General features: G+C 42.7%; 1 protein-coding gene across 2 annotated transcripts in view; it reads right to left on the bottom strand.

The window, feature by feature from the left end:
- The window catches only part of nup188 (nucleoporin 188), an 86,157-nt gene that overhangs the window by 66,451 nt on the left and 1,433 nt on the right, over positions 1 to 18,273 (bottom strand). For both annotated transcript variants that reach the window (XM_041193417.1, XM_041193418.1), the window contains exons 2-10: positions 14,777 to 14,831; positions 13,790 to 13,863; positions 13,108 to 13,192; positions 12,544 to 12,624; positions 11,889 to 11,933; positions 10,643 to 10,735; positions 10,230 to 10,349; positions 2,828 to 3,039; positions 321 to 435 (exon numbers count right to left, since the gene is read on the bottom strand). In XM_041193417.1, coding sequence (XP_041049351.1) covers positions 321 to 435; positions 2,828 to 3,039; positions 10,230 to 10,349; positions 10,643 to 10,735; positions 11,889 to 11,933; positions 12,544 to 12,624; positions 13,108 to 13,192; positions 13,790 to 13,863; positions 14,777 to 14,831 — 880 coding nt within the window. The remainder of the gene's footprint in view (positions 1 to 320; positions 436 to 2,827; positions 3,040 to 10,229; positions 10,350 to 10,642; positions 10,736 to 11,888; positions 11,934 to 12,543; positions 12,625 to 13,107; positions 13,193 to 13,789; positions 13,864 to 14,776; positions 14,832 to 18,273) is intronic.

The following is an 18,273-nucleotide window of genomic DNA, read 5'->3' as shown; positions in this document are numbered from 1 at the left end:
ATGCTACTACTGTAAAAGATTTTTAAAAATACCTAAAATATCCCATTAAGCCAAGGACAAGGCAAAATTATTGCAATACACAAAATCAACAGGAGGCATTTGCAGCAAACCAACTTTTATTGCTCAATTATCCGAGTGAAAGTCAAACTCTCAAATTCCAGTTTCATAATGTTAACCTGTAATCTGCAAGCAGTTACAACAAACAAAGCCATGATGGGCCTGAATTAATCATACTGATTATTTTGCTACTCCATTCTAGTCCTCTCCCACTACACTGCACCAACATGTAGCATTTCAGTGATTAAGGAAGAAAAGGTTACCTGGCAAACTTCCCGAGCGTTAGCAAACTGGTGTTGCTCCACTCGCTCCTCTAGAGCACATTTATGTAGGAAATCAATGTCCATTCCTTCCACCAGGATCAACGTGCTGAAATACCTAGAGAGAAAGGTCAGAGCTCATACAGCTGAAAGCCCATGGGAGAAAGGACAGAGGACCTATATGACAGGAATGTATACATATAATCAATGAGACAAAAAATTACTGTAATGTTTAAACTCTAAATTTCCCATAGTTAAAACTGCTGGAGATGCAAAAAGTAACAAATATTCAACAAAGTGAATTGGGGCTGATTAAACTATTATTCATAACCCTTTGTGATTTAAAAGGACTTTTTACTCCTTAATTCACCTTTCTGAAAGGATCAAAAACTTGAGTATGGCAACGTAGACACCAGTCACTTTTGTTATGATATGACAGATAATGTGTGCCAGGCGGATCAAATCCACAAGGGGAAACTTGATCATGGTGTCACAACTGTTTTACAATTTGTATTTTATTTCCAGATGGGTGCCCTGAATTCAGAAGTCATAAGACTACCAAGACTTCAGGTTTTTTTTTAGAAAACTAAATTAAACATTTATTAACAAGAGAAAAGATTTGAAGCACATACATAGGTCTACAATTACTACTATAATAACTCCTAAGACCTTTAATTTTAATCTGGCTCCTAGTTACACCTCTGTTAAGGAAACAGTAAAAACAAAGATTTAAACAGACCCAGGCAAAGCAACAGATACCCTGGACAGTGACATTCAAAGTGAGCTTTCTTAGCTTTGGTTCCTGTAGACAGCAACTTAAAGCACAGAAGCTAGATGCTTTTCATACTTGTGTTAGATCTTAGAATGCCTTCTCCTCTGACACATACCCTCATCACCTTTATACATGCAGATTCCATTGTTCCAACATGTCTTTGGAACTTTACCCCTCATAATACAAATCTTTTCATCGTACTAATTTTATCAGTAACCTTTGTAAAAAATAAACACACTGCTTGACTTGGCTTCTTCTGGCAATGTTAACATCTTACCATTTAAAATTCAAACTAACCTAATGTATCTAAAAATGCAAATGTTCCTTACACCTCACGCTTAAACTTCAGCCATGTTTACATATTTAGCACTTCAAACCTAGCTTCCTTTTTGATGATGACTCAGACTCCAGACTAACTGTCTCCAAGTCAATTAAATCCCATGCACATTTACAGAGAAACTATCCAAAACCCCACTATTAACCTACTTTTACAATAAATCACAATAATACTATGAAAATTATTATATTTTCATGCCTTGCTACTCTTGTGACATGGATAGTATATTAACAAACTATTGTTCTACACAAAGTGCATCAAATCTGAGCCCAATTCTGTCCTCAACAACTTCCAGCAGAGGTCATGATGCTGAACAATTGTCCTCTTCCTTAACCCTTGAGATGTAGCACATTTACCACCAACCCATCTTAAATCACCGTAAGCTGGGCATTACAATTATTGGGCAATCACCAGGGATTTCTCATGTATTTGGTACAAAGCCCTTGCATCCTATAAACTAAAGTATGACCTTAAATGCACAATGTAACATTACCCAGAGTGAAATAGAACAACCTCGTTAGTTTCTAAAAATAGAAGTAAATAAGAACTAAAACTGAAGCCCTATCATACCCTCCTAGTCATCAGATATTAGGATAATGGTACCAGGCCATTTTGTTTACAGGGCAAAGCCAGCTCTGTTAACCATACCATCAGGAATATTTTCAGCAGCAGCCTTACGTGTGTGTGTCCAATATAAGCCTGGTGTCTTTCTGGTCTGAATGGACCTGCTACTCATTTAGACAATTAGCTCAGCCATTAAGATAATCCACTGTTAAACATTTAGGTATTATTCTATACAGAACTCCAGGATTTACTGTGCACAGAATTGTTAAATGTAATTGTCATACTGGAGGAACATCCATTCCTGTCTCTTTTTTTTCCTATTATAGTAGTTGTAACAGTCCATGCATTTTACATTCATCTTCAATTGAAGCTCACTTGACTACTTGTATGAAAGCAGAAATCAAATTATGATTAAGTCAGAAACTAGTGGGACACATATAATCAAATATATTTTAAGCACACTGGACAGCGCCATTTTGCATTGAAGCAGCGGAAGCAAGAAACATTCTAATGTATTGCTTAAAAAGTAGAAGGGGGTGACTGAAAGTAGAGACATCCTATTGTCGTCAAAATAAACTGTGGCAGAAGTGGTGCATAACCCAAAGTGTCAAATATGATTTTCAAACATTCTGGACCAGTGCAGAATGTAACATTCGGTAAGTGATGAAACTTACACATTTTTTCAACAGTTTATTGTTGGATATTTGAAAATTTATCCATATAACATTACATTATAAATCACAAAACACTTCAACTGAAAATTCTTAAAAAAAAATCCATCTCAAAAATTATTTAACGACTTGCACATCAATCTTTTCATCTCTAACACATACTCACCCAATACGATCAACTAGCCCATCCATGCTTTCGTCTATAAGATGCCTGTTTGTTTGTCTTGTTCCAAATCCTTGCTCTTTAAATATTCGTGCAAAAGCCAGGAGGTCTTCTGGTCCCATCTCAAAATAGGCATAATATAGGAAGATAATCTCCAAAATCAGGGCCTGCTCCTTTAGGCACTGTACAAACCATCGAGACACTTGACGTTCCGTCTACAGAAAACATTGAAAGGAGGTAACGTAATATGGTCTGTGCTAATTGAATGCAGATTAATCAGGGAACAGGGTTTCTGGAACAGGTAACTGAATAATTGTTACAAATGTGAGCTTTTGTGAGATGGAAGATTTGGGACAATGCTTAATATTGGGTAAAATGGAGGAATGAAAGTGGTCACGTAGCCTGTTCTGAATTCTGTTAATAGCAAACCTGGGTGGTTTCATTGTAGGCAGGTTCTTTTACTGGGAAGAAGGTGCAACGGCAGAAGCATCCATCTGACAGAGGATAGACTTTAGATCTCCCGAGTCCCAGGAAGTTATTAAAGAATGTCATGTTTATAAACAGTTATGCTTTAACTATCTATTTAATTTCAAAATAGAATGAATTTGGGAGTCTAATTGGATAGATAATCAGTATGTCTACCTGGATACCAGGCCCATGTGATTTACATGGACATGGAGATGAGCTTCAAGAAGGGGAGGGTGCCTAGGTAGCCACTGTAGGATCACAATACAAGGTTCCCCTTTAATATATATCCCCAAATTTCAGACAGAGCAGATAGAGGTGGTAATTCTCTACAGTTCCCCGCACAGAGATACAGGTGGGAGCTCAAGTTCAGATTGAAAAGACTAAATTCATGAGTATTTAAAACTAAGCTGGGAGATTTACTTAGCTTGAGCTAGGGGGAGAATCTCCAGGAAAATCTTCACCGTGAAAGACAGTTAAAAGTTATCAGGCTGAGAAAAGAAAAGAACAGAAGTAAACCCTTGGGAGTTAGGAATCACTTTGGACTGGTTCCGGTAGAACTGAATGTTTACTAAGGGACAGTGTAAGTTATAACTATAGAACAGGAGATTTTTGGGTCATTTCAAACATTAAAAGGGGAAAATTCTAAGTTTAAGTTGCCTACAAAAATAGTGTTTGGTCAATGTTGGTTTAGTTATTTGTCAGTAAAAGTTGTAACGCTTTAAATCTTGTGATGTGATCCTTTAAGCTGGTCACTGGGAATTCAAATTTCTTTTTAAAAGTTATCTGTTTCTACACAGATCATAATGATGGAAGGTTCTGTAGCATAAACTGCCTTTGGAGATTTCTGAAATGTTATACATAAAAATAACTATCTTATTCAGGTTAAGTCTGAAAAGGGTGACCCCAAGAAGAGAGAGCATTCTAAGTATACATAATTAAGCCAAAGCACTTAAGCTTGGAGAAATGGCTGCACAGTACTGGCTACAATCTATACATCTCTATTAAGTAAGCTAATCACTGATTCACAGGTGAACAATTGAGGTTTATTTACTCTCACTGAGTTTCAACAGATAAGGAGATAAGCAGCAGCAGCAGGCCCCATAGAAACACTTCAGGCAGAATTTTCTGTACCCGCTGGCAACGGGCGTGATAGGTGGCGTGACCGATTGGTTTCATGACAGTGGGAAGGTAGTTCCTGACTGTCTGCTCGGCCCGCCAATGGCAGGCCACATTTCCTACCATCGATCGTCGGGAACATCATTATAATACATCAGCATATTATCAAGCCATCCCACCAGGCTCTCACACCGTAGCTGGATTGTCTGAGGCAGCTTCTGAGGGTGGGATGGGGGCAGGGGGAAACAAATGCAGCATCGCCTTCAGGTGACCTATTTGGTGGTGGTGGTGGTGGTGGTGGGTGGGTGGAGAGTGCAGACTTGCCTTCAGGTGATGGCAATTGCAGCCTTGCCGTTGAGGTGACTTGTTGGGGGGTGGGGCCAAATGCAGCCTTGCCCACTGAGGCGACTGGTGGCAGGCGGGTAGTGGTGGTTAAAGGGGGCCCTGCCTCTGAGGCAATTGGTGGCAGGGCAGGAGGGGCATGGGCAAGAGCAGCCCTGCCGTTGAATATAGCACACAAGCAATTGGGGGTGGGGGAGGGAAGTGGCCATGCATTCGGGAAACCTGTAGAAAGTGACCATTCCTCTGCAACTGAGACAGTTCAGGCAAAGACACACTGATATTATTGGGGTCAGGCTCCAAACTTATCTGGCCACTCAAGCAACGCAGAGACATCAAAGTGCCACCAAGTTCTGCAGAGCCTCCCCAACCCCCTCCATCCCCCCGACACAGACTGCAAATTCATGAACACTTCAGTGGGCTGCAGAGCAGTTGGACTGCACAGAATGTACAATCTCTTGCTAAAGCTGACCATGTAGCAGTCACTGCTGGAGGCGCTCACAGACTCTTGCAACGTCAGCATCCCAGTTTAGAAGTCTCCCCAACAGTTCCAGCTAACATGGCAGCCACGCAACATTCTAATCTCCAGCCATCCAAGTGGTGGGCAGCACTCTCCAGAAAGCGTTACGGGGCCGTCACACTTAACAACGACAGGTTCTTAATACACCCATGCTGACCACTTGTCTCTCTCTTCCATCCTGCAGGAGGAGCACTTATGGGTCATAGAGCCTGGTGAACTAGCTGTACACCTGATGGCCTACAGAGCATGAAGAAGAGAGGAGAGCGCGACTGAGGCTCCTGGCTGCACAGACGCAGGAGCAGCAGCCTTAGGAAGAAGGGGTGGCCAGGGCTCCCGCACACGCCTCCCAAGGGGCACAGCGAGCCATTGCTGGTCAGCACCCAGTGACACCCAGGGTCTACAGATGCTGCCTTTCATCCGGCAGATGACCAAGAACCCATGTCGCCGAAGGCTGCGCATGTCTAGGGAACTGGTTGCTCACACCTGCCATTTACTGCAGGACTTGGCACCATAGGGACATGGAGGGCATCCACTACCAATGGTGGTGAAAGTGACTGCAGTGCTCAGTTTTTATGCCAGTGGCTCCTTTCAGGACTCCACAGGTGACCTCTGTGGGATCTCTCAAGTCTCCACCTAAAAATGCAGCCATGAGGTCACGGATGCCACGACGGCACGCAACTTTGTTCGTTTTGCCCGGGACCAGGACAGCCAGGACGCAAGAGCGATTGGATTCGCCCAGATCTCAGGTTTCCCACAGGCACAAGGTATGATTGACTGAACTCATCTGGCGCTCAGATCTCCATCGCAACACACGCATCAATCGCAAGGACTTCCATTCCCTGAATGAGCAGCTGGTGTGCGACCACCAGAAACGCATTCGGCAGGCGTGTGCACGACGTCTACATCCTCAGTCGGTCACAGGTCCCTAGAGTCTTCAGGGTCCATGGAGGCTGCAGGGATGACTCCTCGGGGACAAGGGCTACCCGCAGAGGCCGTGGCTGATGACGCCCATTAGGTGGCCTCGGACTGCAGCAGAGTGACAGCATATTGAGGCTCAAGCTGCAGCTCACAACTAGGTGGAGCAGACCATCGGGATGTTGAAGATGAGGTTCCTGTGCCTGGACCGGTCTGGTGGAGCCCTACAACACAGTTCGCAGAGGGTGTCACGCATCGTTGTCATCTGCTGCACCCTTTACAACCTGGCGCTCCAATGAGACAACAAGCTAGCTGAGGAGATGGAAGATGTCTCCTGCGATGAGGAGGACGCCGACAGAGATAAGGCTGAGGAGCTCCTCTGAGGCGGCGATGAGAGGGACGTGACCCTCGCACTAGCTAACCGAGACAGCCGCGCTCAGGAGGCTCTCACAGCTGCTAGATTTGTGAAGGATGATGACAGCACGCAGTGAGGTGACCCCATAGTTTCTCATCACATTTGTGAACATTTTGAGTCCAGTCTGACTTATGGCAGTGCGAATACCCTCTGTGAGAATGCTCCTGTCATGGAGACGCAGTGGAGGCCCTAATAGCCACTCGATTGCAGGAGGATGATGACGACATACATTAAGGACACTCCATAAATCTTCACACAGCCTCTGAGGATGTCTGACTCCAGTCTGGCCGAGGGCAGCTCGCTTGCACTCCGTGATCAGGGTCACGTCATAGAGACGCAGCCATGAAACTTTAGAAATATCTGATGCTTTGTCTGCCTTCGACACATGAACCCTTCAGGAAGTGGAGCATTGCATCAGTGGTCACAGATGAAGAGATGGGTGCCAATCCCTCCATAAAGGCACTGAGGGCACAGAGAGAGAGAGAACTCCATGGTGCCTGCCTATTACATTCTGGCAGCAATGACAAACGCTGCTGAGGTACAGGCATCTGTAATGTTTCCAGAAAGTGAGGGCCCAGACCATCACTTTGGTCTGAAGACTGCACAGAGCACAGGGAAGAGGCCCTGGAAGGAGACACCTGCCTTTATCTTGTGCAGAAAGGTTTCACATTTGAGTGACAAGAACACTGCTCATCAGAACAAGGAGCCATAGGCAGGAAGACATTCTTGGGAATTTATTGACAATAGTGAATAGTATGTACAAGTGATTAACAATCCATGCCCAGGTTGTGCAACTAATTCTCATGTGCACGCCCTTCACTTCTTTGCCGTTGCCCGCAGCCCAAACATGCGTGCCTTGTTGCCGTCCAGTGACGGAGGTCCCCATTGAGGGGGGGCCTCTATGGAGGTGTCCTCCCGCTTTCCATCAGGGACCTGGGGTGGAGGGTGTTGCATGCAGCAGTTCCCTATTATCGTAGGATGTGTCGGTTCACGGACTCCCAAGATACCTGCCCTTTTTGCGGTCTTGTGGAGTCCGTGGACCACGTTTACAAGGAGTGTTGAAGACTGCGCTCCCTTTTCAGTTATTTAAAAAACCTTTTATTACTGTTTTGTTTGCACTTCAGTCCCACGCTCTGAATTTACGGGCACCCAGTGCGGAGGGGGGCCTGGAGGGAGGAGGAACTCCTCGTGAACCTGTTCCAGGGCCTGGCCAAGTTAGCCATTAACAGGTCCAGGCAGTGGGCGATCGAGGGGGTTGTCCGACCCGACTGTTTGCCCCTATTCCGCGGCTACGTTCACGGCTGGGTGTCCCTGGAGAAGGAGCATGCGGTGTCTACTGGCACCGTCCATGCCCAGTGGGCACCGCAGAGACTGCGGTGCTTTATCGACCCTCTTAATCACATTTTGGTTTAATGTTTGTAAGTTTTCTTTAAACTTTGTCTTTGGTTTTACAGCTATCCTAATTTAGGGGCTGCGTTTACTTTATCCCTCATTTTGTTTATTTAGTTTATTTGGTTGACTCTAAAAGAGTTAATTCTCCTTAACTGTCCTAACCCTGCCACTACATCTTGGTACTCCCTGGACATCCACAGCGGAGGTGGAGGCAGCCTGCTGACAGCAATGCCCTGTCTGGGATTATCTTGGCAGGCATGCTCTGGAGGGCCGCGACTTGGCGGGCCCCGGCTTGCTTTCATGGTCCTGCTGTGGGGCAGTGGCACCCTCCTTGGCTTGTGGAGCTAGAGCTGCTGAGGTTACAGGAAGAGGGGAGTTGGATGGGCCGGACACTCTGAGCCACCTGGGTGGATGGGCCCAAAGTGTGCACCTGCGGATCCTCCTCCCTAGGGGTGCCCAGGGACCCCAGGCTGACTCCTTGAGGAGCAGGGGTAGCTGGAGTGCGATTGAGCTGCCTGGCACCCTTCTCACGTACATACTGTTGGAGGCCAACTACGGCATCAGCGATGGAGTTGAGCCCGCGCAGCAGTGCAAGAGCAAAATCCTGGACCAAGGTCTCCATGGTGGCTACCACCCTACCAGTGTTGACCTCAGTGCGTTGGCATGCCAGCGCTATCACCTCTTAGTGAAGGGAAACGGACTCCTCCATCGTGCCTTGCAATCTGAGGAGTGCAGCAGACATCCCTTCCTGATGCTTCCAAGCTTGTCTTTGCAGCTCCAGCAACTATGACAACCGAGTCCAGAGGCTCAGCAACATTCTGGCCTCCAGCAGTCCTCCGAGTGCCGGACACCTGGGAAGTCCCTGCCACTGCCTGCAATGGATCAGACAGTGCAAAGCGCTCACCAGATTGTGATCCCAGGGCCACTCTAAAGCTAGATCCCACCAAGGTGTAGGCTCTGCACTGGTGGAGGATGTGGGTGAGCACTGTGACGGGACTTCAGGGATGGTGCCTCCAGATTCCTCTTCAGAGGTTTATTCGGGGGCTTGATTGGAGGGCCTGGGTCATGGCTGCTGGCTGTTTAGCAGATGTGCCTGCGAAAGCAAAGAGAGATAATTAATGCTTGGCAGTGGCCTGTGAAAGAGGATACATTGCTCTCAGCATGGTTGTCTGATGGATGTTGCACTGCTAGATCCTCCTTGGCAGAGCAGCACCGACCTCACCATCAGCACAGGACTGGTCTGGATCCTCACCGGCCAGCTGGATAGCTCTGTTTTCAAAGTCCATGAGGACCTCGATTCAGGCATTCTGCCACTGATCTCTCTCTTGCTGTGTGCCAGCTTGTCCTACATGGTTAGAGATGGAGAAAATGTAAGCAGGGCACCTGCCAGGCCAGATGACAAGTACACCTGGCCTGTGTGGGAGTTGAGTAGTCCCACGGACGGGATGAGGACAATGGAGAGTGAATGATGACGTCCCTTGAACCAGCTGTAAATGCGGGCCCTGTGGCTGGGTGATGGGTTTGAGAATGAGAGAGTTGAGTGATGAGATGAGTGACTTACCCTGACGCAACAGAGGGGATCATTCATCTTCTTGCGGCTGTCCTCTTTTGCAGGGCATTGGCACCAACCACCACTGCCACTGCCTCCCAAGCTAGGTTAGTGCTGTTGCTGCCCATGCTGCGGCCAGAGCTGGGGTTGAGGACATCCCAGCGGGCCTCCATGGTATCCAAAAGTCGCTTGAGAAATGCATCGCTGAACCTGTGGGCTGCAGTCTTCTTCAGTTTCAGGGCCATGTCTTCTGTGCAGCAGTGGTGAGCTGGAAGCACTGAGATGTGTGCTTGCAGCTGGACTTTAAACATGGCACCCGGTGTGAAGCAGCAGCAGGGTGATGGCGGGCAGGTGAATGAGAGCCCACCTGCCATGGAAACAGCGTGCTTCCCAGGAGTGCATAAATAACGAGGCAGGATCAGGACAACAGAGTGTGAAACCCGCCATTCCAGCCAGCGGGCAAAAAGTCATTTTACCCACCCGCTACTGCACTTAGTGCAAATTTGGGAAAATTCCGCCTCTCCTGTCAGCCGGTTATGGATGATGGCCATATAAAAGTCATGATCATGATGTTCCTGCCTTTCTCTGTGACGCAGGAAGTATAGCAACAGGAAACAATAGTTTGGAAGAGGGCGAGATAAACAACATAAAAAATAATTTAAATAAATACAAAATTAGGGATTATACATACCATTAGATTCCCATGTGTTTCCCAAGTTGGAGCTTCAGTTCTGAACAATTCTTCAAACTGCTTCCGATAATTCACAACCAGTTCCTTCTCCAGCTTGTCAACACATTTTGAATACTCAACCTATAGAATAAATCAATATAAATAGCTCATCAGTTGTTATAATTGACATACAGTACAACCAATAATAATTTTGTGCTATTCAGTTACCATCATTGATTTTCTGTGAAACCAAAGTACACAATGAGCAATATGTAGCAATTCATTACATACTTATCAACAGTGCAATATAGAAAGTAATTCAACTTTTAGCTCCAAATAGTAGTAGGTGCCATAACAATTCCCAACAACTTTTCACTAAGCAGTACAGTTTAAATATCATGTGAATAGTCCATTTCTGCATTAATTCAACTCACCCTGTAAGGGTGTCGTTCATCCTGAAAATACGTGAGTAGGTATAGAACACAGCGTAATGTGTACAGTCTTTCCTCATAATAGTATTCTGCAATCTGAGCACAGGAAGACAAGAAATACAGAATTTCAAGAAAAACACACAAAATGGAAAAATAAATTGCAATAATTACCAGCCAATTTCACGCTGAACAAAATATTAAGTTTTATATTTTTGAGTGGAGTTGACATTTTTTTCCTGTTACAATGTCACCTCCCACTGACACAAATTCATTGATGGACTAAACGATCCAAGTCACACTGCACAGTCAACGGGTCAGGCAAAATGGCAATTTTTTTCCACAGTCAAGATAAATGACTTTACATAAATTCTGGTGGCTTGGCTTTTGTAATTCTGCCCCAAAGAATGAACAGAAGTCATCACACCCGTGGCAGATCAATTAAAACCATGGCAACAGTGAAAACCACAACCCTCTGGACTGTTTATCAGAAAATACACTCACCAGAGTTAAAGGCGGCTATTACATCAAAGAAAAAAAAGCACTGAAAACATCTATTTCCCTAGTACCACCCAGTTTCTGAGCTGAAAGAAACATATAAAGCAGTATTTAATTGTCTATTTCAGATAACTACACATCAGACCAGTGACCATACATTGCTTTTGCATTCATTTCCAGTTTGCTATATAACATCAAGTACAATTTATCCCATTTCAGTACTTAAAATTAGGAAAGACAGAGTGGATTGATGTCATCCCACATCACAATGGTCTGAAACAAGATCAAAAAACAGTTCTGCTTAGAAAACTCCCAAATTGAGAGTCAAGTACTTGAGAATTGAACAGTAAAAAAACAAGGTGCTAAATTCAATTTTTAAACATAAGTGCATGTGCTAGGGAAATAAAAAACTGAACAATAACTTGAGAGTCGGGGACATATTTCTTTAAATGCTTCGTTTTTTTTGAAATCTTTCAAATTAAGATCTTAGGTTGTGCCTTAATCTCTTCCATTTAACTGTCTCCTGCGTGCAATCAGGTGACATGAATCTTTAATCCAACAGCAACTGTCCCTCTTTTATCTCCCCGTTGTGTGGAGTCACAACTTCCATTCAGTCTTCCCCGCAGCAGCCCGACAGGAACTCAGTGGGGTTTGTGAGGGGGCAGAGATCAAATTGGCATTCTTCATTACCACAGCCCTACCTGCTGGCTGCAGATGGGTGCTGTACTTTTTATGTTTAAACATAACCATATACCTTCAGTTGCAGGGCTTGGCTCTGTCTCTCATCCTGCAACACTGCCTGAAAAAAAACCAAAATAAACAAATGAACCAACTATATGGTAATAAATCCCATCTGTCAACACCCCAATAAGATTCTCTTGTGAAATATAGCACAATTGTGTATTTAATTCTGGATTTATAGTGGAAATTGAAGGGTGAATCAGAGCCTGATTCTGACTTGCAATTGTTGGTATAAGGTCTACATGTCAAAACAGTTAACAGTGTCAAGGATGTATCACTGGCTTTGTTTTCAAGTCTGGGGCAAATCAAAAGTAGTAGAAACAGCTGGTAGATACAGTGTCACATCCATTCCATTTGGTTATTCATTATGAAAAGGAAGGAAACTACTTTCATACCAAGTGAAAAATTACCTCTCCAGGTAAGGAAATGAGCTTCCTATTGCTCATGAAGTTTTATTCTACCACAAAGTATCCATGTCAATGTTCCCCTTAAGCTACATACATGCATGACCACACCGCAATGTGAATCCACTCACAATTTACAGTCCACTCAAACTGTCCACTGTAAGATACCACACGCGTGGCCATGCATTGAAATAAACAAAGAAAATTTTGAGGGATTATCGATCCACATTTGATCTATTAAAACATCAGTCAAAAGAGTCATACCTTTATCGAGCCCTGTGTGCCTCTGTAATCCTCTTGTAGATACGACTGCAATATTTGAACACTCTGCTGCTCATCCAAACTCTGCCCAAGAATAAAGCAATTATCACAACTGAATGCTATTGTAATAAACAAGCTGTGCATTTTTCAAGCTTTTTTTTCTAAAAAAAAATCAAAAAAATAGAATTTCACTTCAAGACTGTTCAAAGTGGAATAGCAGTACTGCTTGAATGGAGCGTGAAAAACAGAAACCGATCTAAACATATTGAACAAAACGGTCTGGTTTATAAGAATAAGTGACATTGAAAATTTAGCAATGAAAAATTATATTGAGGCCACCTAAAGTCATCCTTATAATAAAGAAACAAACAGACCAACTGGTCTTTACTACTACCGTCAGATTTTAGGTCACTTTGGGCTCCGAGCTTCCAAGTATTCGAAATGGGTTCAAACATAACTGAACTCATTTCATTTTGGATTTCCATTCCTTGTCAGTCAGATACACAGTCACAGCGTGAGACTTGGTGCTAACTCACTGACACCTAAAACAGTAATAGTGGCACGTACCAAGAATTTACTGATCCGTAGCCCAAGATCCTTCAGTGGCGATACCACTTCCTTATCAGCCTTTAGCTTCTCTCCAGAGGGCACACTGTAAGAGAAACAACCAGCTTTCACCTCAGTTTTATTTCCATCAATTACCTTACTCAGTACCTGCAGATGATAAGTTTAACAGCTACAGAACTAGGAAGTTATCTTGTCTTGAACTGCTATCGTTAGAGGCTATTTATTAATTTCACAAATAAAATCAGAAGCATTCTGGGTATACAAATATATCCACTGGGGTTCTTTACGTCCCCTGACAATATTCACTCGATGGGTTAATTTACGCCCAAAAATGGCTTTCCTGTAGATTTTATTTCCAACCAACAATATCTACTTAATGGAGTCTTTTATATCCATTACAAAACCTATTCTGATCCTCTTTGATTGCTAATTTTCACATACTGATACAAATTAGTCACCCACTTACGCATACTACACGATCCATACCCACTCTCAAAAGATATACAGTGTCTCAAACTAGGTGGAAAATAAATCTAGTTAGCCTTACAACAAAAAAGTAAGCCATATTATCCAGCTATGAATATAAACTTCACTTATGTTTAAAACATTTATTTATTTAAGGTACCATACAGTACCCCAACAATTGGTGATGCACGAAGTACACAAGTAATATCTGCATTACCTAGGGGGTTTGTAGTAAGACAGTCCAGCCAGCAACCGTTCACAATGCCGATCCAACTCGGCCTCAATCTGATCCTGAAAGAAAATAACATGCAATTCAAATCCGATTCTGTAACTCTCCCTCTTTACATTTTATACCTATCACATATTGATCCTTTCTTTCAACCACACCCTCCCAGTGGTTGCAGTTTTAGTAGGAATTGCTTCAATAATGTTGTATCATTCTTCCTGTGCAAGGCCCTAGTATACAACAACCTACTCCCAAGCCTTTTGCTGATGCAGTTCTATAGCTAGGCACTTAACAACAGTTTATGCAAGTGCCTTTTGATATTTCTAAAACTGGAGGAGCATTTTGCTTTTGATTAAAACATAAGATCCTGAGGTGTCTTGACAGGGTGGATGTGGAGAGGATGTTTCCTCTTGTGGAAAAATCTAGAACTAGGGGTCACTGTTTAAAAATAAGGATCACCCATTTAAAACAGAAACGAGGCGAAATTTTTTCACTCAGGTGGTCGTGAGTCTTTGGCACTCTCTTCCTAAAATGGTGGTGGAAGCAGAGTTTGAACATTTTTAAGGCATAGGTGAATAGATCCTTGGTATGTAAGGGGGTGTTAGATTATCAGGAGTAGGTGGGATGCAGATTTCAGGTGACCATCAGATCAGCCACAATCTTATTAAATAGCGGAGCAGGCTCGAGAGGCCGCTCCTGCTTCTTGTTTGTATATTCGTTATGTTCAAAAACACAGCAAGGATCTGCACGTTGCATTGAGGACTGTGGCTACAAATCTGGCAATAGCAGCCATTTAGCGTCTTTTGAAAATTCTTTTAACCCACTGGTGCAGCATTTCAAAGGATTATTCACACCATCAATAAATCGTAGTGTTACTTCTACTGGTAACTCAGGAGAAATACCAATCCTTCAACAACACCAAGAGAAGCTAAGCAACCAACTTCAAATTGGATAATATTTTGTCTGGGTTGAACTTACAGTCTCTCTTAGTGCTGACCTCCCCAGTAAAATCGTCCACAGCTCCCGACTGCTCCTGTGAACAAATTGATACTCTTCACACATAAGCCAGAATACAAATGCTATATACTAAAGACAACATCCATTTTATCTTAATAAAAATCAAAACTATCCTTCAATCTTACCCAAACAAATACTCACCCAATCACCAGGCAATCACTTAGTCTCAGCCTTACCGGCAACTTAATGATGAAACGTGAACGTTATTTCCCTGTGAACTTACGCCCAACATGAAGTGGAGTTGACATCGCCTCTCAAATTAATCTCAAATAGGGACCCTCACAGCTGTTAGACAGGCGAGCTTTTAATCTCCGATGTGAATTAGATGGAACTATTATGCTGGAAGGTGACACTGTTATATTCCATTATTCCCAGAGTTTTATATTTCTACATATTATGTATGCGTTTTGAGTGTTCTTCTTTCAGAATAATTTTAAGTTGCTTCAGAAGCTTCTGCAAAACGGAATCCCAATGAGGGTTTGGAAAAATGTTTTTATTGCTTTTAATAAACACAATGAATTAATAGAAAAACTTAATTTGAGTGTAATACCAACAAACAGCACTAGCATTGGATTTGAAATGCATGTTATTTTCTTTCAGGATCAGATTGAAACTGAGTTGGATCATCATTGTGAACAGTGTAAGGAACATACCTTTTTATTTCTGCTGGTCTGTTGTAAACAGCGTATCTTTTTATTTTCTTGGGCTGTGGCTTTAAAATTGGATTGTGGCTTTAAAAGCAACCATGGCTGCATGACATGTTCATTGGAACAGGGTAAGGAATATCTACAATGTTGCTATCCTGGAACAGAGTGTGCCATAAAAGAACAGGATGGTACCGGATAGGAGTCCTGGGCTAAGGGGAACTGCCTGATGACAGCATTTTAATTGGCTCCTGACCAGGTGACCAGGGCTTGTGTGGTAGCAGTACAGATCCTAGCCTGCAAAGAGGGAAGACCTAAAGCCCCAATCTCCTGTGTTTATAAGATTCCAGTAATTCAGCCATGGCAGCTATCTGGCTATTCCTCACATCTCTGTAACCTGTTTTCTATGAAAACCACTGTCAAGAGGAAAAGGGAAAAATCACCAGTAGAGACATTGAAAAGCAAGTTTTTCAACCAGTGAACCACAGACAAAGTGTTAGGAGACCACCTCCTGCAATCAACAACAAACTGTAAGGAATTTGGAAGACATCAAACAAAATCAACCCATCTAATCCTGTACTCCGGACTGGTAATAGCGAACAGTTTTTATCTTACCCTTAAAATCCATGTTTTGTGCGTCTTATGTGTGTGTGTTCGTGTATAGGGGTTTAAGAAGGAGTAGAGTTTAATTTATTGAGTTAGAAGTTTGCAGTTCATATTTCTTTCTTTTGCCAATAGTTAAAGACCATTTGTTCAATAAACAGTTATTTACTTATTAAATTTACAAACCTGGTGCTCATATTCTGTTAACCTAAATTAAACAGTTAGGTCGAATTAGGGCAATCTGGTGATTTAGTCAAATTTTTCACATTTGTCATGGCTCAGGGGGACTGTGGAGCTTGATATTACAGCGCACTATCCCCAGTAAGTCGTAACAGTGGTTATTGGCTGGACTGTCTTACTTCAAGCCCCTAGGTAATGCTGATCCCTCCTTTGTACTTTGTACATTGCCAATAGTTGAGGTACTGTGGTATCTTAAATAAATGGTGTTAAGCTCTACAATGATCTCAAGCATATAATCTAAGCAAATACTTCGGCACTGTACTGAGGGAGAGCTGCATTGTTGGAGGTGTCATATTTTCGATGAAGCATTAATCTGAGGCATGAGCCGGCAAAAATTCCTATGTCACTGTTTGAAGAGGAAAAGGAGTTTCAACATTGACTTGGTCAACATTTCCCATTAAACTAACACCTCAGAGCAGAACATCAAATCATTCCTCTTTGTCAAATGAACTTTGCACTCAAGAGTGAAGGATACTGGTCCTTGAAAACCATATCCTTCCCCCTACCTCACTCCTTCTGTCACACACTCTCAAGTGTGATCCAGGGTGTTAATAGAATAAGGTTTGAACATTCTTCCAAAAACTTTTAACTTCAGCACCATTCCCTTCTCAATAAACATCACATTTCGAATTTAGTCTTCAGTATCAATTAATTCCAATAATTTACCCTTGTTACATTTATTCTATTTACATTTTATAAGTCAGTCCAACGTACATATTTGTTACTTCATTTTTAAAAGTAATATAATTAAAATCACCCTTTCTCTACAATTTTACCTCTGCAATTGAGTATTTTTGATGACTACATGTTGTGCAAGTCTGTTATCCTACCTGTTGCACATGGGCATTGTTTTGCTAATAAACCAATAGGAAAGAGTTCCATTGTATTTAAATTTTCTCACCTACAAACACTAAACTCATTTATCCTGCTCAAACAATTCCATCTCAGCAAAATCAAAACATCAGAACTCACTCAACTAAAGTTAAGTTTTACCTACCTGACTCAATAGAAAGCCTGAGAAAATGTTTTGTTTTTTTATTAAAACCAAGATTAATCACTGTCAGAAGTTCATATTTGTCATCACTCGTTTAATTCTGGTATTGTCCAACTCTAATTTTAATAGATATTTCCCGATACAAAAAGCTGAAAAAAAAATCATCTGACTTTGTGACCCAGTTTTGGAATATAGGGGCCTATTCTATCTGCCATGCACACTCTAACCCAGATACAGAGCGTGTTAAAGGATGATGTGTGACATTCTACATGACCCAGCTGCCATTAAGGACTACTGGGAAAATTTAAGAGAATGCAGTCACTTAATAATTAGCGGTTCCAGTCTGATGAGAAACAAAAATTCTTTCAGTTACTAGAAAATATCTGGAAGGCTGAAAATAGTTTTTAAATATTTGTCAATCTTTCCAAACACCATATTAGGGAGATGGGGAATGGAAATAAGCAGCAGCCAAAAAGTAGCAGATTTTGAATCCAATGTCTCAGAACCACTCATTTTGCACTGTGGGCAAGTGACAAAATAACTACCTCTAAAACCCTTTAAACAAAGTAAAATTTACTGTTGCAAGATGCTGGTTTGAGGAGGGTTTGCCCATTTAGTTTACCCTCCAGGGCACCCACTCCACCAGATGGTGCAGCAGCGCACCATGGCTGGCAGGAAGTGATGGCAAGGCTCAGCATCATGCCCGGTATCTGCTGGACCTGGGAAGTTACAAATGTTAGAAAAGAGAGCATACCTTAAACAAAATTGACAAGATGCTGATATACCCAAATATACCATGTCTCAAGCAGTTGACACAAATTGCACATCACAAAATGCTACCCATCAACAATAACTTGCATATATATGGCATCCAGAATGCAATTGAGGGACCGAATGGCCTTCCAGGGCACTTCACAGGCAGATAACAGGACAAAATTAACACCAAGCAAAAGGAGGCGATATTAGGGCAGGTAATG

This window comes from Carcharodon carcharias, chromosome 8 (assembly GCF_017639515.1).
Source record: "Carcharodon carcharias isolate sCarCar2 chromosome 8, sCarCar2.pri, whole genome shotgun sequence".
NCBI lineage: Eukaryota > Metazoa > Chordata > Chondrichthyes > Lamniformes > Lamnidae > Carcharodon > Carcharodon carcharias.
The sequence above is the reverse complement of the archived record's forward strand: the minus strand, read 5'-3'. Positions and strand labels throughout refer to the sequence as shown.